Source organism: Monodon monoceros, unplaced genomic scaffold (assembly GCF_005190385.1).
Source record: "Monodon monoceros isolate NGI ecotype Baffin Bay Population unplaced genomic scaffold, NGI_Narwhal_1 Super_Scaffold_7, whole genome shotgun sequence".
Classification (NCBI taxonomy): Eukaryota; Metazoa; Chordata; class Mammalia; order Artiodactyla; family Monodontidae; genus Monodon; species Monodon monoceros.
This window is the reverse complement of record NW_021703784.1, coordinates 20,595,071-20,618,552: the sequence shown is the minus strand read 5'-3', so window position 1 is coordinate 20,618,552 and position 23,482 is coordinate 20,595,071. Positions and strand designations below refer to the sequence as shown.

General features: G+C 42.5%; 1 protein-coding gene across 1 annotated transcript in view; it reads left to right on the top strand.

Moving 5' to 3' along the window:
• CUNH11orf53 (chromosome unknown C11orf53 homolog) overlaps nucleotides 1-23,482 on the top strand; it is a 64,842-nt gene that overhangs the window by 1,981 nt on the left and 39,379 nt on the right. Inside the window, exon 2 of the mRNA XM_029208049.1 lies at nucleotides 220-454. Coding sequence (XP_029063882.1) covers nucleotides 220-454 — 235 coding nt within the window. The remainder of the gene's footprint in view (nucleotides 1-219; nucleotides 455-23,482) is intronic.

The following is a 23,482-nucleotide window of genomic DNA, read 5'->3' as shown; positions in this document are numbered from 1 at the left end:
ACATCACGTCTTCTCCTCCCATTAGCATGGTTTTGACCCAGACCCTTGTGGAGTCCAGAGAGGAAGGGGATGCAGGAAGCAGTGAACTGCCTTCCCTTTACCTCCCTTTAAGGTCCAGTCTTTCCAGTATGTTGGCAAGAAGGAGGTAGAGAGACATGACTCCTATTTAACCAGTTCTTGTGGTTCCTCTCCCTGTTAGTTGCTGTGTGCTTTTCAAAGAGCCCTGTGGGAGCTCTCGCTGGTGCTCCCGGGCCCCCGCCCAGCACACTTCCTGACTCAGGAGATCTAACTCTGGTTCTACCTCTTCCACCCTCCTCCCAGCTTCCACCTTCAGAGGACAGAGCCACAGCACCATGGCAACCCATCACCCAGGCCCCTCTTGGTGGGAAGCTTTCGCCAGTGATGCAAACCCAGCTACCTTCCACTGCATCCTCTAGGCCCACGGGGGACACAGGTATCCTCACCATGGTCACACCTCTCTCAGTCCCACCATCTCCTGGTCCTACTTCCCCTGCTCAAATGAGATGAGGCGGATAAGCAAATCATCCAGTTGGAGATCAAGATGCCCATCTCTCCTTTCCCAGTTTCTACAAGTGATTTTCTTGGAGCCTCCCTGTCACTGGGGTTGGGGAGGGGCAGTGGCATATAACTCACTCCTCACCCAGGAGAGAGGCAAGAATTAACTTCTCCACACAAATACTGCAGGTCGATGGCTTTTTTTCTCTACTCTTTCTTCTCTCTCCCCTTAGTTTCCTTGTACAGACTTGGTGGAGGTGGGGGTAGTGGCTGGTGGTAGAAGGGACTATTCATTACTTCTTAATAAACCTGGAGCAGGTGCTTCCAGGGGCCTCCCTGAGTTGGTGGCCATCTCCACAATGACAGGTAGTTCCTGCCTGATGTTTTCAGCTATGGGCTCTAATGCCCATTCTGGTGTATCAAGAGAACGATCCCTTGACATCCTTTAGCAGGCTTCAACAGAAAAATTCACAATATTTTTCTTTAAAAATAATAGGCACAATATTTTCACCACAGAATCCAAGGCACAAATCTGTTTTTTTGGGAATGAGTGAGACTTTGTAACTTTTTTAGGTAGGCACAGAAATCCCATCCTATTCAAAATGTTCATCTCTCTTGCGAGCCAGTCAAGAAAAGAAGGACTATGTCTATAGCTGAGGAAACCAATTGGTTTCCGAGTCTTTAGGACCCACCAGTGCCTTCTCTGATGCCAAAGAGGATTGTGCTCGGAATTCCTCAGTCCATAGGGGATCCAGTTTCCTCTCATCCTCTAATCCTCACTTAACTCCAAAAGTCGGTCAGTAAACCATTAATTGAGAACAAATCTGAAGAATATGAAGTATAGATAATTGGGAAAAACCTAAGAGGTAAAGAGAGTTATTATCAATAAAGTATAGGTGATTCCCTCTCTGATGTTCAGAGAACCCTGAGGAGATGTGAATTTCATTTTGTAACTTGATATGGGGAATAGAGGGCTGGTGTATCCAGAGGACTCTGCTCTCTCCCTTCACAGCTCTGCATACCCAGAGTCACTCAATGAACTGAGACTTTGCATCCCTACTATTCGCCATGGGAAGAGAGTTGGTTCCTACTACTAGGCTGCTGGAATTGATGATACACACTCCAGAAATAATACCATAGAAGATACAAAACATACTAACACAGTGTCTGGCCACAAGAGCCACTGGAAATAATATTTTTAAACCAAACTGATTAAAAAAGTTTTACGTCTATGGACTTCCCTGGCAGCCCAGTGGTTAAGACTTCGCCTTCCAATGCAAGGAGTACGGGTTCAATCCCATTGGGGAGCTGGGATCCCACATGCCTTGTGGCCACAAATTCAATAAAGACTTTTTTTAAAATGGTCCACATCAAAAAAAGAAATCTTTAAAAAAAAAAGTTTATGTCTAGCTGAGGACTTAGAAATGTAAAGAAAAAAATGTCAAGTTAGATACCAATGGTTACAAAGGAAGAAAGTGCCAAGAGCAGACCAATAGTGGGGAGGCAGCCAGCCTTGAGTTGGCACACTGATGTATGGTCCGGAGGCTCTACCTCCAAGGAGATGGTCAACTGGAAGAAGTTCAAGACCAGAAGAGCAGGCTAACAGTCTTCTACCAGCTTTGTGGTCAGAGGTAGAGCTCTCCCACTACCCAGAGGTAGTGCTGGGAGCCCGAGGTGTACCAAAGTTTCTTCTGGGAAAAAAGACTAGAAAAGATATGGACTAGAAAAGACCAGGGCTAGAGATGGCAGACTGATCTCATCAAGGACTAAAGTTCACTTGGTTTGATCTGGTACCTAACCTGAACAGTGCTGATCAATAATAGCTATACTACCACAGTGTAACCATCCCAAGGCAGGTCACTTTCCTTATCCCCATTTTATAGATGGAGAACCTGAGGCATGGAGAAGTTATGTGACTTGCTCACGTTTACATAGTTTATAAGCGGAGCCAGGTTCAGCTATGACCCAATAGATCTAGAAATTGTGCACTTAACCACTTGGCTTTGCTGCCTTTCATGAAAAAGAAAGGCCTTCCCACCCCAGTATCACCCAAAGAAAGATGCTTCTCTGTGAGCTATTAACCTACTGCAATTAACAGTGAAAGGCAGGGGGAAAGAGTCGGAGGAATGAGCAGTAAAATTGGGGAAATGGCCTCCTTCCCCTCAGGCAGCCAGGGAAAAAGCATTTAGGTTGACTTTCAGAGTTTTCAGAAAGAAAAGAATACATTCCTTCCATGTCACTGCAGTTCCCAAGAAATCCTTGCTCTTAACCCAGCTGTCAGAGCAGGCATTTTGGTGAGTGACTGATAGGATCGAAGCACCACCTAGTGGCTTAAACTGAAAATATTCCTAGAGGATGTCCCTAGAGAATCAGAGGCAAGAAAGGAAGCAGAGATGCATCCAGTGCAGGAAAAGGGAATCCAAAGCAAAAACTACCCATGCTCAAAGCCTTTCTGTATCCCCTGTAGTTCATAGACACACATCATTAAAAGATGTCTTTTTTCATGCCAGCCTGCTCAAGGATTTACCCAGCATATCAGGAACAAAGCAAGGGCTAGAACCAGGAGACCTAAATCCCAGACCCCAGTCACTTACTCTACAGCAGACTGAAAAATCCTGTCTTCTAAAACCTCTCCCCAGGCTTAGGAACCATCTTGGATATCTGTGGGCCTTACCCAACATCTGGAGGAAACTCAATAGAGAAGTTAGTGGTAATGAAGAAGGAGGAAAGGAAAGAGAAAATGGGGGCGGGGGGGGCAGGGAATGGTTGTTTCTTCTCAAAAAAACAGTTTTCCCTGAGCTTATATAAAAACTCAGACTAATAGAAGGAAGGGCTGCAGTATGCACTGTTGCAGGCTGTACCCCAACCTTCCTTGCAGTTTCAGGAGCTGTTAGTGGATCTCTATCCCTTGTCCCTTACTTGGCACACAGAAGCGAGACAGTCCACCTGAGACTGAAGTGTCAGGCATTTCCATGGGAGAGAGGTTGGCAGGTCAGGTCAACGGCCCCAGCAGAACTCTCAGCTAGCTCTGGCATGTGACAATAGAGAGTTATAAGACCAAGGGATAGCTAAGAGGTGCAGTCTGAAGCAACAGGATATAAGTACAGCTTCTAGAATCCCGAGCAGTGGTCATACTCTGGTGTCAGGTGCCGTCAAGTCAGGGTGGTTGGTAAGAAGGATCTGTGGTAGGGCCCAGCCTAGAGAAACAAGCAGCTGGCTGGTCTCCACCCACCTCTAGAAGCCTGGGGAGATGGAGAAATTCCAAGTGCAAACTAAAGAATGTCACTCGCCATCTGGTTCTACAAGAATGAAGTCACTAGCCACTGCAGTTGCTGACTTTTAACAGGGCATGAAAGGAGTTCAGAGTTGAGATCACGAATGAGACACTCTGCACCTTCGGAAAAAACTGGCAGAACAGGCCTTCAGATAGTTAGATCTTTTCAGGAGAAAATATTACGATCCAAATTTCTTGCATATTCTCCTACCTAGAAAAACACTTAAAATAATTAAGAGACATTTGCTCCTCATGACTAGCAGCAACCTTCTACCAAGATGTATGACTGATTGCATGTATCCCTTCACAAAATCATATGTATACTGACCTCCCTGCTACCTGTTCAGAGAAGTTCCTCAGAGCTATCTGAAAGGCTATCTCCCGGGCTATAGCCCTCAGTAAGTCCCCAAATAAAGCTGAACTCACAGCTCTCACATTGTATGTTGTTTTTTCTTGTTGCTGTTGTTTGTTTGTTTCAGTTGACACAAGCATTCAAAGGATCAGACAGGAGAGGTCTGGACAGACAAAAGTAGATTCAGGAAGCAGCCCGATGTAGTGTCAACCAACATGAGGTCAAGGGTTTTTTAAGCTACACAGACTTGGTCCCAACTCAGTTCAGGTTAGCATCTTGCCAGGTGTGACAGACTCTTGACCCTGTTGGAATCAGGATGCTGATACATTTTCTAAGAATGAGCCTCCAGGTGTTCCTTTCTGTCCCTAGGCCTTATCATATCTACTCTGTAGGCACTCCAGCCCCCGCAAGCCCCCAGTACTCTGACCAAGGCAGAGGATGGTACCTCTCCCACTTGAGCCTCAAGAATTCTTTCCCTTCAGGCACATCTGGACTGGCACTGCATCCCACTCCATCACCTTCCTGTGAGTCTTGTCTTTTATTTTCTTTTATTTATTATTTTTTTTGTGGTACACGGGCCTCTCACTGTTGTGGCCTCTCCCATTGCGGAGCACAGGCTCCAGATGCGCAGGCTCAGTGTCCATGGCTCACGGGCCCAGCCGCTTCACAGCATGTGGGATCCTCCCGGACCGGGGCACGAACCCGTGTCCCCTGCATCAGCAGGCGGACTCTCAACCACTGAGCCACCAGAGAAGCCCTGTCTTGTCTATTTTTGCTCACCTTATTTTTACCTTTCAAGGTTGTTTCTATCCTTGGGAGAAGTGTGGATTCTTCACCTCTTGTTCTAAGCTGAGCTCAGGTCTTAGTCTCACCAGCGGTTACAAGGTCATCATGACATGAGACTCTCCACTCCATGTCAGGTCACTCCCACACTGCCAGACTGCTGTCATTCCCTACTGCAAAGGTTCAGTCAGCCTGGAAGGGTCACCCCTAGGTCTTCATGTATTTGTCAGACAGAGCTGATTATCACCCCCTGAGATCAATGAATGAATGAGCCTTCCTCTGTGGATGGTAATGTCATCAGCTACTTATGTATGTTCCCCATAGCATTGGTTTGAAAGACTAATCTGTTGTAACAAAGAGACCTTGAATTACAGTGACTTAAAAATAAAGTTTATTTCTCTCTCATGTTACAGTTCAGAAAAGTCACAAGCTGTTTGCCGGACACAGTCGCTCAGGGACTCTTCTACTTTATTTCTTCATCTTGTTTTAGAGAATTTTCCTATGTTCAGTACATATTTGAGAACTTACTATTTAAAAGTGCTGGCTTACATTTCTCAGAAGATACAGTCTCAGCCTTCTCAGGACTCAAGATCTAATGGCAAGACAAAGCAAGTAAATTAATAAATGTGTTCAGAGAAGAAAATCCAACACAATGGAGAGAGAGAAATGGTCTTAGATTCAGGGGCAACAGGAAAGTCTTCACAGAGGAAGTTGTATATGAGATGGAATTTGAAGCATAAATAAAATTTTATCAGATAAAGAAGAGAATAAAACATTACCAGTGGAGAAAACAGTATGAGCCAAGTTTGAAGATAATAAAATGCAGGAACTCTAGAAAGAAATGAGCATATGAGTATACAGCGTATTAGCTGGGGGGAGATCAGAGCCTCATTGCAGAGGACCAGACAAGGAAATCCTTTACTTGTGGGCCATGAGGTATCTTCCGGTATTTCGAGTTGGGCAGTGAATGTTCCGAGCTCTGTTGCTGGTTGAGACAGGTGGAGTGAAGGGGGGGGTTGGAAATAGAGAAACTAATAGGAAACCACTGCCATAGTCAAGGAGGAGAAAGCACAGGCTGGAATCAAGTTATAGGTACAGCGAGGAGCCTGAAAGGAAAACCACAGTGGAAGCAGGACTGACAGGATTTGACAATTGGTTGAATGTTGGGAGTGAAAAGAAAAAATGAAACATAACTCAGAGTTGTCAAGGTTTAGCTCCTTAAACAATGGTGAGGCTGCTGAGGTATGGAAGTCAAAGCACGAATGAGATTGGGTAAAGACGGTGGGGTGAAGCGTTCAGCTTCAAATATTACGTTTAAATTCCTAGAAGACCCAGAGAGAGGTTTCTAAAAGCAGGTCAAAATGTTAAGTCTGAAGCTGAGATGAGAGTTATTTCTAGTGTAGGATTTGAATTTAAAGTAGTCAGTAGGGAAAGAGACCAGGAGGGTAAGAGAAGACAGGATGACCAACTTGGGCTTAAACAAGGGTGTTGGTGGGACTTTAGAAAACTCACACACAGTAACAGTACAAGGAAGAATCTTCAGATGAAAAAAAAGAAAACTTACCTGAAAAGCTGAAAAATCAGAAGGGCTCAGTGTTCTGGGAGGAAAAGGAAAGGATTCTCAACAAGAGGCAACTATGTGAAAGACAAAGATGATGCAGATGGGCAAAAGCCATCGAATTTGATAATTAATGTTTAAGTCATAACTTTCAGGACAGTATCTTAGTAAACTAATAAGGATAAGAACACATGTGTTAATCAGCAAGTTAGTAAAACAACACAGAATGTTAGGAAAGGAATAACATAATAAAGCAAAGGAAAATAGAAGTAAAGAATTGATAAAGCAGAAATTAATGAGCTAGAAAACAGAACTAATAAATAAATGCAAAAAGCGTACCTTAAAAATGAATAAACTACCAGCTAACCTAGTTAAGGAAAAGGTAAAGCACCCAATATACATAAAAAGAAATAAGTGAGAAACACACATAAAGAAGAAAGTAAAAGAATCATAATAGTCCACTCCATTCAACTCTACACAAATAAACCTGATAATCTAGATTAAAAGGATATTTTTCCATGAATATATAATTTACTTAAAATATCCCCAAATGATATGATCATATATTTTAAAAACACAACACAACTAGCTGTAAAACTACTGGAAACAATAAGAAATATGGTAACATAGAGAGGTGCTGAATTAATATGTAGAAATCAACAGCTTTCATATATACAGACAATGAGTTAGAGTATAATGGAAGAAAAGACTCCATTTTCAATATCAAGAAAACAGATAAACTATCTAGAATAAACTTCATAAGAATTAGGTTAAACATGAATAAAAATTAAACAATACAGAAAGATACCAAATAAGGTATTTTTTATTGAACAAATGAAAAATGTTAATTTGTAAATGTAACTAACATAAACTTAATCAATAAATATACTAGAAGGGTTTTGGTTTTCTACTTTTCTCTCTCTCTCTCTCTTTCTCTCATTCTCTTTTTTTGGACTAGACAGGCTAATTATAAAGTTCATATGGAGAAAAACCAAATTAAAATAGCTTAAGAAAACTCTGGGAAAATAGGAGAAAATATCCCTATCAAATCTTAAAACCTAAAGTCTCAATAATTCAAATGATGCTGGTTTGATACATAAATAGGCTTATGAAACAGAATAGAAAGTCAAGAAATACAAAAAAAATACACAGGAATTTAGATTATGATAAAAGAGTCATCTCAAATCAGTATAGAAAAGATAACTTTTCAAATAACTGTTTTACCATCTGGATTCCAATTGGATTCAAGATTTAAGTGTTTAAAAATAAACAATTAATTAAAATACTAAAGAAAAATGTGGGAGAATTCCTTTATAAACCTGTATTTTAAAAAGGCCTAGAAGACTAGGCCTCTAGAAGACTTAGAGAAAAGATTGATACATCCTGCTAAATAAAAATTAAAATCCTGTGCAAAAAACCCTACAAAACTTAAAGCCATAGCAAAGTCAAAAGACAATGACAACCTGGGGGAAATTATTTGCAATTCATATCACAGAAAGAGATGATATCAATTTATAAAATGCTAGATTTTGATAAAATGAAAAACAATCAACCCAATACAAAAGTATACAGGTAACAGAAAAGGAAATAAATGTGTGAAAAGATGCTCAATCTCACTCATAGTAAGGGAAATGTACATTAAAACTATGCTGAGAGGGACTTCCCTGATGGTGCAGTGGTTAAGAATCCTCCTGCCAATGCAGGGGACATGGGTTCAAGCCCTGGTCGGGGAAGATCCCACATGCCACGGAGCAACTAAGCCCTTTCGCCACAACTACTAAAGCCTGGTGCCTAAAGCCGGTGCTCTGCAGCAAAGAGAAGCCACCGCAATGAGAAGCCTGCATACTGCAACAAAGAGTAGCCCCCGCTCACTGCAAGAGAAAACCGCACGCGTAGCAATGAAGACCCAACACAGCCAAAAAAGAAAAATAGTTGAGATAACATTTTATTACCTTAGATTGGCAAAGACCTATAAATTTGACAGCACAATGTATTAGTTTTCTATTGCTACTGTAACAAATTATACAGACTTAAAATCTTAAGCAACACAAATTAATTCTCTTACAGTTTTATAGGTTAGAGTCCAACATGGGTCTCACCGGCTAAAATCGAGGTGTCAGCAGGGCTGCGTTCCTTTCTGGAGGCTCTAGGAGAGAATATGCGTCCTTGCTCTTTCCACCTTCCAGAGCTGCCCACATTCCTTGGCTGGTGGTCTTAGTCCAGCATCTGCAAAGCCAGCAGCATTGCCTCTCTTTGTGTCTTTCTTCCACTGACACATCTTCCTCTGACTCTTCTTCTGCCTCCCTCTTCTATTTTAAGGACATTTATGATTACATTAGGCCCACCTAGATAATCCAGAAAAATCTCCCTATCTTGAGGTCTGCTAATTAACCACCTTAATTCCTCTTTGTCATGTTACTTAACATAGTCAGGTTCCAGGGATTAGGACTTGGACATGGGGGGAGGGGATTATTCTTCCTACCTACTATAGACACTACCAATGAGGATGTAAGAAACAGGCACTCCCACAATTACTGGCAGGAGGGAAATTGGTACAAAGGCTATGTAATATGACAATATGTCTCAAGATTTAAAATAAACTTCCAATATATACATATATCAAAGCACTATGTTGTACACCTTAAAATTATACAATGTAATATGTCAATTCTACTTCAGTACAACTGGAAAAAAATTAATAAAAATAAACATTTAAATAAATAAATAAATGCACATTACCTTTGATCCAGCAATCCCACTTTGAGAATCTATTCTATAGATGTACTTGCATACAGATGAAATGACGGATGTCCAAGATTATCTATTGTAGCAATGTTTGCAATAAGAGATTGGAAACAACTCAAATGTTTATTAATAGGAAACTGATTGAATGAATGGTGGTACAGGCATACAAAAGAGTACAATGTAGAAATTTAAAAGAATCTCCAAGACAATTAAGAAGCAAAAATTGGAAGGTGGGAGAATAGTGTATATAGTGTGATATCTTTTTGTAGAAGCTGAGAGCCAGATAAGAATTTATATTTGTATTTACTAGTAAATGCATAAAGAATCCCTGGAAAAATATACAAGAAACTAGCAATGATGATTATCTATAGGATAGAAGGGATGGGTAAATAGGAAACTTTTCATTATATACCAATACACACACATGCACACGCACACATCTGCACACACATACATTTTCAAGACTCAGCTCAGATGTCTCCTTCTGTAACCTTCCTGCCTTCTGAACACCTTCTCTGGGCCACTCATAGACATTTTGTGCCATTAGTAGGGCACTATGCTCTTCTTTGATTTACCTTAATTTGAATGGAATTCTTTGTTCCACTAAGAAGAAAGAGGATGAGGCAGAGAAGACAAGTAGAGGAAGAAGAGAGGAAATGGGGGGTGAAAGTGAAGAGGAAGTTGCTACTATCTGAATCTTTAGGAGGAGGAGATTTTTAATCTTTTTTTTTTTTTTTTTTTCCTGCGGCACGCGGACCCCCCACTGTCATGGCCTCTCCCGCTCGGGAGCACAGGCTCCGGACACGTGCAGGCTCAGCGGCCATGGCTCACGGGCCCAGCCGCTCCGCGCGGCATGTGGGATCTTCCCGGACCGGGGCACGAACCCGTGTCCCCTGCATCGGCAGGCGGACTCTCAACCACTGCGCCACCAGGGAAGCCCAATTTTTAATCTTTAACACAAAGAAACATGAATTTTAAAATGGTTGAGAAACACTGACCTGCACTGTAAGCACTTTGAGGGCAGGAGTAATAATCTCCCAATAGCTCTTATCACACTGCAAGCTAATCATTCATTTCTTTGTCTTTCCCACTAAACCACAAGCCCCTTAAGGGAATGGATTTTATGGTTTCCTCAAACACAGTGTGATCCATCTGAAGGACTGAAGAGAATGGATTTGTACTCCTTACTACAGGAAAATGTTAGCAGCTTGGGGAAATGAACGCTCAGACGTGCAAATCTTATAAGAGTTCTTCCTTATTTTATGGATTCTAAGACACTTGCGTTTTCAGGTTTCATCATCTCTGAAATTGAGTAGCACCTCTCAATCCCTGCCATCTGAGCAGCAGTTATGTCTAGTCATCCCTGCGTGTGTCACTGCACTTGGTCATAGATGTTCATGCTGCCACCCCAGTTGAAGTATATGTAAGGTGACCACAGAATTTGATCCTCCAAAATGAGACTCTTTTGAGAATGAAAGGGGACAGTAACCAGACAGGACGCTATGACAAGAGTAATCGGTGCCTGTCCCAGGCAAACGTGGACAGAAGGTCACCCTAGTGATACATCTAGTTAGTACCATGTATGCTGGATATAAATGTCATTCAAAATGTCTTCAAACAGACTATACTGTGATAAGCATTGAAGTTTAAAATGTCATGTCCACAAAAGACACAGAAACAGCAGTGGAATGTAAATTTGATATTAGTAAAACAAGTACTCATTTTTGGAGAAATGGCCACAATCCCAGGTTTTTCTTACAATGTAAAACCCAGTGTCCATGAGACCCAAGTAAAGTAGATACTTAAAGTCCATAGAGGCGTGTTAATTTTTTTTGGTAGAAAATATGCAAAAGTATCTGACTTGAAGCTGTTTGTCAGGGTGGTTTATCAAGTCCCCTCAGCTCTTCCCAGCAGTGTGCTTGGGCCAAGCTTCAGGCACAGCTCTGGCCAGAAAGCAAGAATCCCCCTGCGGGCTTACATGCTCTTGTACCTAAAAAACGTGAAATAAAAAATCGCTATTTAAATAAAATCTAGGGACTTCCCTGGTGGTGCAGTGGTTAGGACTCTGCCTGCCAATGCAGGGGACAAGGCTTCAAACCCTGGTCTGGGAAGATCCCACATGCCACGGAGCAACTAAGACCATGTGCCACAACTACTAAGCCTGAGCTCTAGAGCCTGCAAGCCGCAACTACTGAAGCCCAAGCACCTAGAGCCTGTGCCTCGCAGATAAGCCACTGCAATGAGAAGCCCACGCACCGCAACTAGAGAAAGCCCGCGCACAGCAACAACGCAGCCAAAAAAGTTTTTTTAATTTTAAAAATAAATAAATAAATAAAATCTACTGAGTCTCCCACTTGACTTGTATAATCAAGATCTCCACTTCAACTGTCACATTCAGGAACCTCGGTATATAGGAACTTTATGATTGTAAAATTCTGGCATTTTTGCTAATCAGGATCATGGTTGGGAAGAGGGTTTATTTCCATCCTTTCATCACTGCTTCTTCCCCCTCAGACACCATGGTTGAGGGACTCAGAGGTGGCCTATTTCACCAAAGAAAAAGGTTTGAGAGTCGGGGGTGGGAGGGGCAGGCGTTCACCTTAAGCACCACCAGACCAGCTCACTCAGCATTTCCCCCAATACCTAAACTCCCCTCGCTAAAGGATTCTGGGAACAGGCTCAGGGAATTGACTGATTTCTGTAAATCTCAGCGTCCAAGACCCTCTTCAGCCCCTATGCATTGCTCAGCAAATAAACCCATCCACCTCCCTGGCCTAAAGAGATTTTTCAGCAATCTCACTGCTTCCTGGAGGATCGAGTGGGGTCACAGAATGGTGTCACCTAAGAAATAAATAACTGCATCCTCAAAGTCTTCCTTAGGCCCTCTCATTCCTCCTTTCCCATGGCTAGGTCAACCTCCCCTGGAGCATGTCTGGCCACAAAGCAGTCCCTAGGGTGGGGCCTCAAGACCCCTCAAGTCTGTAATTCCAATGTGCCTGCTCTACCAAACAAACCACCAGGGCCAATTTAATCATTTTCAGGGGTGGTGATTCACTCTGACCTGGCAGATCTAGGACTGCATTTTCTCCCATGCAAACTGAGGAATATAGGTCACTGATCTCCCATGTCCCTTCCAACAGACACAGCCTATCATCCACATTTTATTTCCCAGCTGACTTTCCTTATGCCCAATGCAGTCGTTTTCAGATTTGAAAGAAAGCTTGTGGCCTGAAACTGGCTGCATGTAGAAGGATTGGATGATAAGTCACCAGGTCACCACCGCAAACCCCAGGCAGGTCCCCCCAAATGACAATTTAGATGGCTTAAAGTGGCTGTGTTAGCACCTTCCCTTCCCTCTCTGTGCCTCAGATCTTTTCACCAGCCATCCTCACCCTCACATGGAAAACTCTGGTGGCCAAGCCCACTCTCTGCTCAGTCCTCATCAGGACCACCGTGCCCTCACACCCACAGTGAAGCGTGAAGCTGCGGGGCAGACCGAGAAATGAGTCTGTGCCTCAGAGGTGCCTGAGGCACCCTAATCTTCATACCTGTCCAAGCATAGAGAGGAAAGTAACTTCGATCTTCATGTGAGAATCCCACTGGGCCCACTGGGCCCACTGTTCAAGCCCAAAAGAATAAAACAAAAATTGTTTCTCCTTTCTCTACTCACAACACTTCTGACACCAAATGCGTGGGTTTTCACACATCAAGCAGTTCTCCAACTTCAGCAGATGCCGACTGGTTGTCCTAGAATTTCACTCAGGTTTGACGCTAAGTGCCTTGAGTTTAGTGCAGCCCTCACAGGGTAAGGGCTCAGTCTCAGAAGACTGCCCCCTCTTCAAAGGTCAGTCACAAGTCCCAGGTTGTCACCTGTGCTTCTGACCAACAGGCAATAAATCAGGAGTTCCCATGACCCCTCCTCAGGTTCAATAATTTGCTAGAATGGCTCGTAGAACCCAGGGAAACAGTTTAGCTACTATCACGCATTTATTATAAAGGATGCAGCTCAGGAAAAAATGGAAGAGATGCACAAGGCAAGGGGTGGGAAGGTCCACACCTTCTCCAGGGTGCCGCCCTCCCAGAGAGTGGCACCTCACCAATCCTGGGGCTCTCTGGACCCTGCCATTTAGGGATTTTCATGGAGGCTCCATCATGTAGGCATGATGAAACTCCAGCTCCTCTCCCCTCCCTGGAAGATGTGTAGTAAGGCTGAAGGTTCCAAGCTTTCAGTCGTGGCTTGGTCTTTCTGGTGACCAGCACCCATTCTGAAGTTATCCAAGAGCCCATCAAGTGTCACCTCCTTAAAACAACAGACTCGGGTTTCCCTGGTGCCACAGTGGTTGAGAGTCCGCCTGCCGATGCAGGGGACACGGGTTCGTGCCCCAGTCTGGGAAGACCCCACATGCCACGGAGCAGCTGGGCCCGTGAGACATGGCCACTGAGCCTGCGCGTCCGGAGCCTGTGCTCCGCAATGGGAGAAGCCACAACAGTGATAGGCCTGCGTACCGAAAAAAAAAAAAAAACAGACTCGCCTATCAACCAGGAAATTCTAAGGGATTCGGGAACTCTGTGTCAGGAACCAGGGTCAAAGGCCAAATATTAGGAAAAAAGATGCTCCTAGCACCCCTAATGCTCAGGAAGTTACAAGGATTTTAGAAGCTCTGTGTCGAGAATCAAGAGCAGAGCCTGAATATATATTTACTATGTCATAATGCCTGTTCTTTTCTCCACTTAAGAGGCAGCTCACATGTTACTAGCACACTTCACCTCTGCCTCCCTGTAGAATCCTCTCCCTTCTGCTCCTGCACCAGTAGTAAGGGTGCCCTGGGCCCCTGTGCACTGTGCCGTGAAGCCCAAACCACCAGGCGGCCTTTACTGCTCACTTCAACGCCCCCTCATAAAGAGGCCTTGGAAACAGGAAAGGCTTGGAACAAAGGCAGAGTGGAAGCAACAGAGGGTGCTGTGCTTCCCACCTTGGCAGGCCTGCTCTGGGCTTCCTCTCACCTGCCCTCCGCAACCTCACCTCCACTTGACTGCCTTACAGCAAGTTTGTCAGTGAAGCACCTGCCAAGTCGTCAGGAGCTACCCAACCCATGCAGCAGGCCCTGGAAAGGATAGGGAAGCTGGTACAGAAATGTTGTGGTTGGGAGCATCTGACGGGTGATCCCCAAAAAGATAAAGGAAGCAAATACTAGTGGTACCTGCGTTATGTGGGTTTGTGTTTATCTTACGTAAACTTACACTCGTTTTCCCCTCACTCGTAACAAGCTGCTCCACACCATCATCAGACCTTACTATGACCCAACAACCTGCCTGACTGTGCATGTGCCATGTTTCTGAACCCACCAGCAACGGAAGCGAACACAGGCAAAATAGGTCACCAACCCACATCCTTCCAGCAACAACCATCCACTCACATCTGCCGAAGACTTGGGTCCTTGGGATAAGAAAACAGCCTTTCTGGGATTTCTTTTTAAATGTATTTAATTCCATGTAAACAATTCTGGAGTTCTATGCAAATGCAGCAAGTGTACTAGAGGGTATTTTTAAAGCCCAAGCCCATACCTATTTCAAATCAATTTCTCAGCATCAACGCATTTCAGCTCTTCCCATGACGTCTAGTCTCTGAAATGCTTCTGCAGGGTACTAGACGTCTCTACATTAAACTTCTTCTAGAAGATCATCGTGTCTTTGAGTTTTGGATGCAGGATCAGCCTACAGGGAGATGGTTATAAACTCTTCAGTTTTGTGTCCAGATTGTGGAAAGAGAAAGGTTATACTTGTAATAACGTTTCTTTACCATGAAAAATAACGGAATTCCCTCTGCTATGTTTTATCTCTTATTGCTGCTCATATCCAGAAACTGTCATCTCTGATAGATTCTGTAGCAGGGTTCAGCATGGCAGGCACTCACTGGGGACCTACTAGGGGTACACAGCACCATCAACACAGTTAACAGCGGAGAGAATACAGAGCAGAAGAGAGAGGCAGTCTGCATGGGGATGGAGGATGACTATGCAAGCCACTGACCAGAATGGAAAGCAGCATGAAATCACTGCCATTACAGAGACTCAAGCAAGAAGCACCATGAAATGGGCCATTGAACCCATCTTGGTGAGTATACAAGCAAACTGCCTGGAGAAAGTAATTTGGGCTGAATCTTGAAAATTACTGAGTTATTAGTTAAGCAGGGCCCTCAAACTACAATATTTATTAAGAATCAAAACGGGGGGGTTGAATCTTGTGTATTATGCAGATTATCTGGCATGATGGCCTGATATTCTGATTCAGTAAATCTAAGATAGACTGCATTTATTAAGTGTTGCAGGTAATTCTGAGGCAGGTGGTCAAGGACCACACTGTGCACTGGGATTGAGGCTGTGGGGGGGGGGAAGAATTAGTAAACAAGAGGAAAGGTAGGATGGGCCCAGATCATAGAAGACGTCGAGGGCCAGGCTAAGGAAGTTGAGTTTTATTCCATCAGCAATGGGGGCTGTATCTGTGTTTGTAAATGGTTCCATTCTGCTTGAAAGCTTTATAATGTTCCAGCTCCTTTAAAACTACAGTGTTGAGAAAAATCTACATGCTTGGAGAATTTACTGTCACTTAAAAATTTTATATTTTATTTTAATATAGAGCTACTGGTTCATAGATTAAGCAAGAATGCACTCCTGCTTGAAAAAAGGATGCAAATCACCAGCTCTAGAACCAGTGTGTTTATGCTCTTCCTCTTTCTTTGCTTAAAGGAGGAAAGAAAACAGGTATGAGAAACTGGGAAATTGAGACAAATTTTGTCGTTTTGGTTTTCTTTTAGAAATGTGGAGACCAAAAAAGGTGTATTCTATCAGTAAGACAAACACAGACACAAAGTTCTCAAATTAAGTGTGCATTAGAACACTCTAGAAACTCATTTAAACTACCGATGTTCTTCCAGAGGAGAGTTCTCGCACTGTTTGGTCTCAGAACACCTTTATTCTCGTATACATTATTGAGGACACCAAATAGCTGTTTTATAGGACTTATATCGACGTATATTTATCACATTGTAAATTAAAACTAATAGTATTTAAAATATTTATTATTCATTTAAAATAACAGTAATAATCCATAACATGTCAACATAAATAAATTTTCAAAAAAAATAGCTATGCTTTCCAAACCCAAACAAATTTATTGAGAAGGGTGGCACTGTTTTACAATTTTACAAATTGCCCGTCTGGCTTCAAAAAAAAATAGCCAGATTCTCATATCTGCTTCTCCATTCAATCTGCTACGATATCACAGGTCATGTAGCCTCTAGAAAACTGCTCTGGACATTCATGAGAAAATGAAAGAGTAAATGGCAAATAACATATTACTTTTATTATGAAATCAGTTTGAACTATGCAGATCTCCTGAACCATTCTCTGGGACCTATGAGGATCTCCAGAACACACTTTGAACAGAACACAACCACTGTCATCTGGATTCCATTTGTCTGAAATGGGCATGTGATGCAGAGCTCGAGGACCACTAGCTGTTACCCATTTGAAGACCTGAAATACCATGTTACACAAATCCAGAACAACCTGGAAAGTGTCCAGGAACTAACTTTGTTCAAGCCTAGGAGACAGGAACTTCCCTAGTCGTGCAGTGGTTAAGAATCCGTCTGCCGAGGAGCTTCAAGATGGCGGAAGAGTAAGACGTGGAGATCACCTTCCTCCCCACAGATACCTCAGAAATACATCTATAGGTGGAACAACTCCTACAGAACACCTACTGAATGCTGGCAGAAGACCTCAGACCTCCCAAAAGGCAAGAAACTCCCTACGTACCTGAGTAGGGCAAAAGAAAAAACAGAGACAAAAGAATAGGGACGGGACATGCACCAGTGGGAGGGAGCTGTGAAGTAGGAAAAGTTTCCACACACTAGGAAGCCCCTTTGTGGGCTGAGACTGTGGGTGGCGGAGGGGGAAAGCTTCGGAGCCACGGAGGAGAGTGCAGCAATAGGGGTGCGGAGGGCAAAGTGGAGAGATGCCCGCACAGAGGATCGGTGCCGACCGGCACTCACCAGCCCAAGAGGCTTGTCTGCTCATCTGCCGGGGTGGGTGGGGGTTGGGAGCTGAGGCTCGGGCTTCGGTCTGAGCGCAGGGAGAGGACTGGGGTTGCCAGCGTGAACACAGCCTGAAGGGGTTAGTGCGCCACGGCTAGCCGGGAGGGAGGCCGGAAAAGGTATGCAGCTGCCGACGAGGCAAGACTTTTTCAGGCCTCTCTCTTTGCTTCCTGGTGCGCGAGGAGAGGGGATTCAGAGCACCGTGTAAACAAGCTCTAGGGACAGGCACGAGCTGCGGCTATCAGCACGGACCCCAGAGACGGGCATGAGACGCTAAGGCTGCTGCTGCTGCAACCAAGAAGCCTGTGTGCAAGCACAGGTCACTATCCACACCTCCCCTCCTGGGAGCCTGTGCAGCCCGCCACCGCCAGGGTCCCGTGATCCAAGGACAACTTCCCCGGGAGAACACACAATGCGCCTCAGGCTGGTGCAACGTCACACCAGCCTCTGCCACCGCAGGCTCACCCTGCATTGGTACCCCTGCCTCCCCCCGGCCTGAGTGAGCCAGAGCCCCCAAATCAGCTGCTTCTTTAACCCCGTCCTGTCTGAGCGAAGACCAGACGCCCTCAGGTGACTTACAGGCAGAGGCGGGGCCAAATCCAAAGCTGAACCCCGGGAGCTGTGCAAACAAAGAAGAGAAAGGGAAATCCCTCCCAGCAGCCTCAGGAGCAGCGGATTAAATCTCCACAATCAACTTGATGTACACTGCATCTGTGGAATACCTGAATACACAACGAATCCTCCCAAATTGAGGTGGTGGACTTTGGGAGCAATGATTTTTTTTTTTTCCTTTTTCTCTTTTTTGTGAGTGTGTATGTGTATACTTCTGTGTGTGATTTTTTCTGTATAGCTTTGCTTCTACCAGTTGTCCCAGGGTTCTCTCTGTCCGTTTCTTTGTTATTTGGGGTTTTTTTTTTTAGTATACTTTTTAGCACTTGTTATCATTGGTGGATTTGTTTTTTGATTTGGTTGCTCTCTTCTTTCTTTCTTTCTTTCACTTTTTTTATTTGTTACATTTTAATTTTTTTTAATTTTTAATAATAATTTTTTATTTTAATAACTTTTTATTTTATTTTATTTTTTCTTTATTTCTTTATTTTTTTCTCCAGTTTATTCTGAGCGGTGTGGATGACAGGGGCTTAGTGCTCTGGCCGGGCATCAGGCCTGTGCCTCTGAGGTGGGAGAGCCGAGTTCAGGACATTGGACAACCAGAGACTTCCCAGCTCCACATAATATAAAACAGCAAAAACTCCCAGAGATGTCCATCTCAATGCCAGCACCCAGCTCCCCTCAACGACCAGCAAGCTACAGAGCTGGACACCCTATGCCAAACAACTAGCAAGACAGGAACACAAACCCATCCATTATCACAGAGGCTGCCTAAAACCATAATAAGGTCACAGACACCCCTAGACGTGGTCCTGCCCACCAAAAAGACAAGATCAAGCCTCATCCACCAGAACACAGGCACTAGTCCCCTCCACCAGGAAGCCTACACAACCCACTGAACCAACCTTAGCCACTGGGGGCAGACACCAAAAACAACTGGAACTATGAACCTGCAGCCTGTGAAAAGCAGACCCCAAACACAGTAAGTTAAGCAAAATGAGATGACAGAGAAACACACAGCAGATGAAGGAGCAAAGCAAAAACCCACCAGATCAAACAAATGAAGAGGAAATAGGCAGTCTACCTGAAAAAGAATTTAGAATAATGATAGTAAAGATGATCCAAAATCTTGGAAATAGAATGGAGAAAATACAATAAACGTTTAACAAGGACCTAGAAGAACTAAAGAGCAAACAAACAATGATGAACAATACAATAAATGAAATTAAAAATTCTCTACAAGGAATCAAGAGCAGAATAACTGAGGCAGAAGAACGGATAAGTGACCTGGAAGATAAAAGAGTGGAAATAACTACTGCAGAGCAAAGTAAAGAAAAAAGAATGAAAAGAATTGAGGACAGTCTCAGAGACGTCTGGGACAGCATTAAATGCACCAACATTCGAATTATAGGGGTCCCAAAAGAAGAAGAGGAAAAGAAAGAAACTGAGAAAATATTTGAAGAGATTATAGTTGAAAAATTCCCTAATATGGGAAAGGAAATAGTTAATAAAGTCCAGGAAGCACAGAGAGTCCCATACAAGGTAAATCCAAGGAGAAACATGCCAAGACACATATTAATCAAAATATCAAAAGTTAAATACGAAAAAAAGGATATTAAAAGCATCAAGGGAAAAACAACAAATAACATACAAGTGAATTCCCATAAGGTTAAGAGCTGAACTTTCAGCAGAAACTCTGCAAGCCAGAAGAGAGTGGCAGGACATATTTAAAGTGATGAAAGGGAAAAACCTACAACCAAGATTACTCTACCCATCAAGGATCTCATTCAGATTTGACAGAGAAATTAAAATCTTTACAGACAAGACAAAGCTAAGAGAATTCAGCACCACCAAACCAGCTTTACAACAAATGCTAAACGAACTTCTCTAGGCGGGAAACACAAGAGAAAGAAAAGAACTACAATAACAAACCCAAAACAATTAAGAAAATGGGAATAGGAACATACATATCGATAACTACCTTAAATGTAAATGGATTAAATGCTCCAACCAAAAGACATAGACAGACTGAGGGGTACAAAAACAAGACCTGTATATATGCTGTCTACAACAGACCCATTTCAGACCTAGGGACACATACAGACTGAAAGTGAGGAGATGTACAATATATTCCATGCAGATGCAAATCAAAAGAAAGCTGGAGTAGCACTTCTCACATCAGACAAAATAGAGTTTAAAATAAAGACTATTACAAGAGACAAAGAAGGACACTACATAATGATCAAGGGATCGATTCAATAAGAAGATATAACAATTGTAAATATTTGTGCACGCAATTTAGGAGCACCTCAACACATAAGGCAAGTGCTAACAGCTATAAAAGGGGAAATCAACAGTAGCACAATCATAGTAGGGGACTTTTAACACCCGCTTTCACCAATGGACAGATCATCCAAAATAAAAATAAATAAGGAAACACAAGCTTTAAATGATACATTAAACAAGATGGACTTAATTGATATTTACAGGACATTCCATCCAAAAACAATAGAATATACTTTCTTCTCAACTGCTCATGGAACATTCTCCAGCATAGATCATATCTTGGGTGACAAATTGAGCCTTGGTAAATTTATGAAAATTGAAATCGTGTCAAGTATCTTTTCCGACCACAATGCTATGAGACTAGATATCAATTACAGGAAGAAATGTGTAAAAAATACAAACACATGGAGGCTAAACAATACACTACTAAATAACCAAGAGATCACTGTAGAAATCAAAGAGGAAATCAAAAAATACCTAGGGCTTCCCTAGTGGCACAGTGGTTGAGAGTCCACCTGCCGATTCAGGGGACACGGGTTTGTGCCCCAGTCCGGGAAGATACCACATGCCGCGGAGCAGCTGGGCCTGTGAGCCATGGCCACTGAGCCTGTGAGTCTGGAGCCTGTGCTCCACAATGGGAGAGGCCACAGCAGTGAGAGGCCCACATACTGAAAAAAAAAAAAAAACAAACCTAGAAACAAATGTCAATGAAAACACGACCACCCAAAACCTATGGGACGTAGCAAAAGCAGTTCTAAGAAGGAAGTTTATAGCAAAACAATCCTACCTTAAGAAACAGTAAACATCTCAAATAAACAACCTAACCTTACACCTAAAGCAATTAGAGAAAGAGAACAAAATACCCCAAAGTTAACAGAGGAAAGAAATCATAAAAATCAGATCAGAAAAAAATGAAAAAGAAATGAAGGAAACGATAGCAAAGATCAACAAAACTAAAAGCTGGTTCTTTGAGAAGATAAAGAAAATTGATAAACCATTAGCCAGACTCATCAGGAGACAAAGGGAGAAGACTCAAATCAGTAGAATTAGAAATGAAAAAGGACAAGTAACAACTGACACTGCAGAAATACAAAGGATCATGAGAGATTACTACAAGCAAATATATGCCAATAAAATGGACAACCTGAAAGAAATGGACAAATTCTTAGAAAAGTGCAACCGTCCCAGACTGAACCCAGAAGAAATAGAAAATATAAACAGACCAATCGCAAGCACTGAAATTGAAACTGTGTTCAAAAATTTTCCAACAAACAAAAGCCCAGGAACAGATGGCTTCACAGGCAAATTCTATCAAACATTTAGAAAAGAGTTAACACCTACCCTTCTCAAACTCTTCCAAAATATAGCAGAGGGAGGAACACTCCCAAACTCATTTGACAAGGCCACTATCACCTGATACCAAAACCAGACAAATATGTCACAAAGAAATAAAACTACAGGCAAATATCACTGATGAGCATACATGCAAAAATCCTCAACAAAATACGAGCAAACAGAATCCAACAGCACATTAAAAGGATCATATACCATGATCACGTGGGGTTTATCCCACGGATGCAAGGATTCTTCACTACACGCAAATCAATCAATGTGATCCACAATATTAACAAATTGAAGAATAAAAACATATGATCATCTCAATAGATGCAGAAAAAGCTTCTGACAATATTCAACACCAACTTATGATAAAAACCCTCCAGAAAGTAGGCATACCGGTAACTTACCTCAAAATAATAAAGGTCATATATGACAAACACACAGCCAGCATCATCCTCAATGGTGAAAAACTGAAACCATTTCCACTAAGATCAGGAACAAGATAAGGTTGCCCACTCTCATCACTAATATTCAACATTGTTTTGGAAGTTTTCACCACAGCAATCAGAGAAGAAAAAGAAATAAAAGGAATCCAAATCAGAAAAGAAGAAGTAAAGCTGTCAGTGTTTGCATGTAGATGACATGATACTATACATAGACAATCCTAAAGATGCTACCAGAAAACTACTAGAGCTAATCAATGAATTTGGTAAAGTAGCAGGGTACAAAATTAATGCACAGAAACCTCTTGCATTCCTATACACTAATGATGAAAAATCTGAAAGAGAAATTAAGGAAACACTCCCATTTACCACTGCAACAAAAAGAATAAAATACCTAGGAATAAACCTATCTAAAGAGACAAAAGACCTGCATGCAGAAAACTATAAGACACTGATGAAAGAAATTAAAGATGATACCAACAGATGGAGAGATATACCATGTTCTTGGACTGGAAGAATCAACATTGTGAAAATGACTATACTACCCAAAGCAATCTACAGATTCAATGCAATCCCTATCACACAACCAATGGCATTTTTCACAGAACTGGAACCAAAAATTTCACAATTTGTATGGAAACACAAAAGACCCCGAATAGCCAAAGCAATCTGGAGAAAGAAAAATGCAGCTGGAGGAATCAGGCGCTCTGACTTCAGACTATACTACAAAGCTACAGTAATCAAGACAGTCTGGTACTGGAACAAAAACAAATATATTGATCAATGGAACAGGATAGAAAACCCAGAGATAAACCCATGCTCATATGGTCACCTTATTTTTGGTAAAGGAGGCAAGAATATACAATGGAGAAAAGACAGCCCCTTCAATAAGTGGTGCTGAGAAACCTGGACAGCCACATATAAAAGAATGACGTTAGAACACTCCTTAACACCATACACAAAAATAAACTCCAAATGGATTAAAGACCTAAATGTAAGGCCAGACACTATAAAACTCTTAGAGGAAAATATAGGCAGAACACTCTATGACATACATCACAGCAAGATCCTTTTTGACCCACCTCCTAGAGAAATGGAAATAAAAACGAAAATAAACAAATGGGACCTCATGAAACTTAAGAGCTTTTGCACAGCAAAGGAAACCATAAACAAGACCAAAAGACCACCCTCATAATGGGAGAAAATATTTGCTAATGAAGCAACTGACTAAGGATTAATTTTCAAAATTTACAAGCAGCTCTTGCAGCTCAATATCAAAAAAACAAACAACCCAATCCAAAAATGGGCAGAAGACCTAAGTAGACATTTCTACAAAGAAGATATACAGATTGCCAACAAACACATGAAAGAATGCGCGACATCATTAATCATTAGAGAAATGCAAATCAAAACTACAATGATATCACCTCACACCAGTCAGAATGGCCACCATCAAAAAATCTACAAACAGTAAATGCTGGAGAGG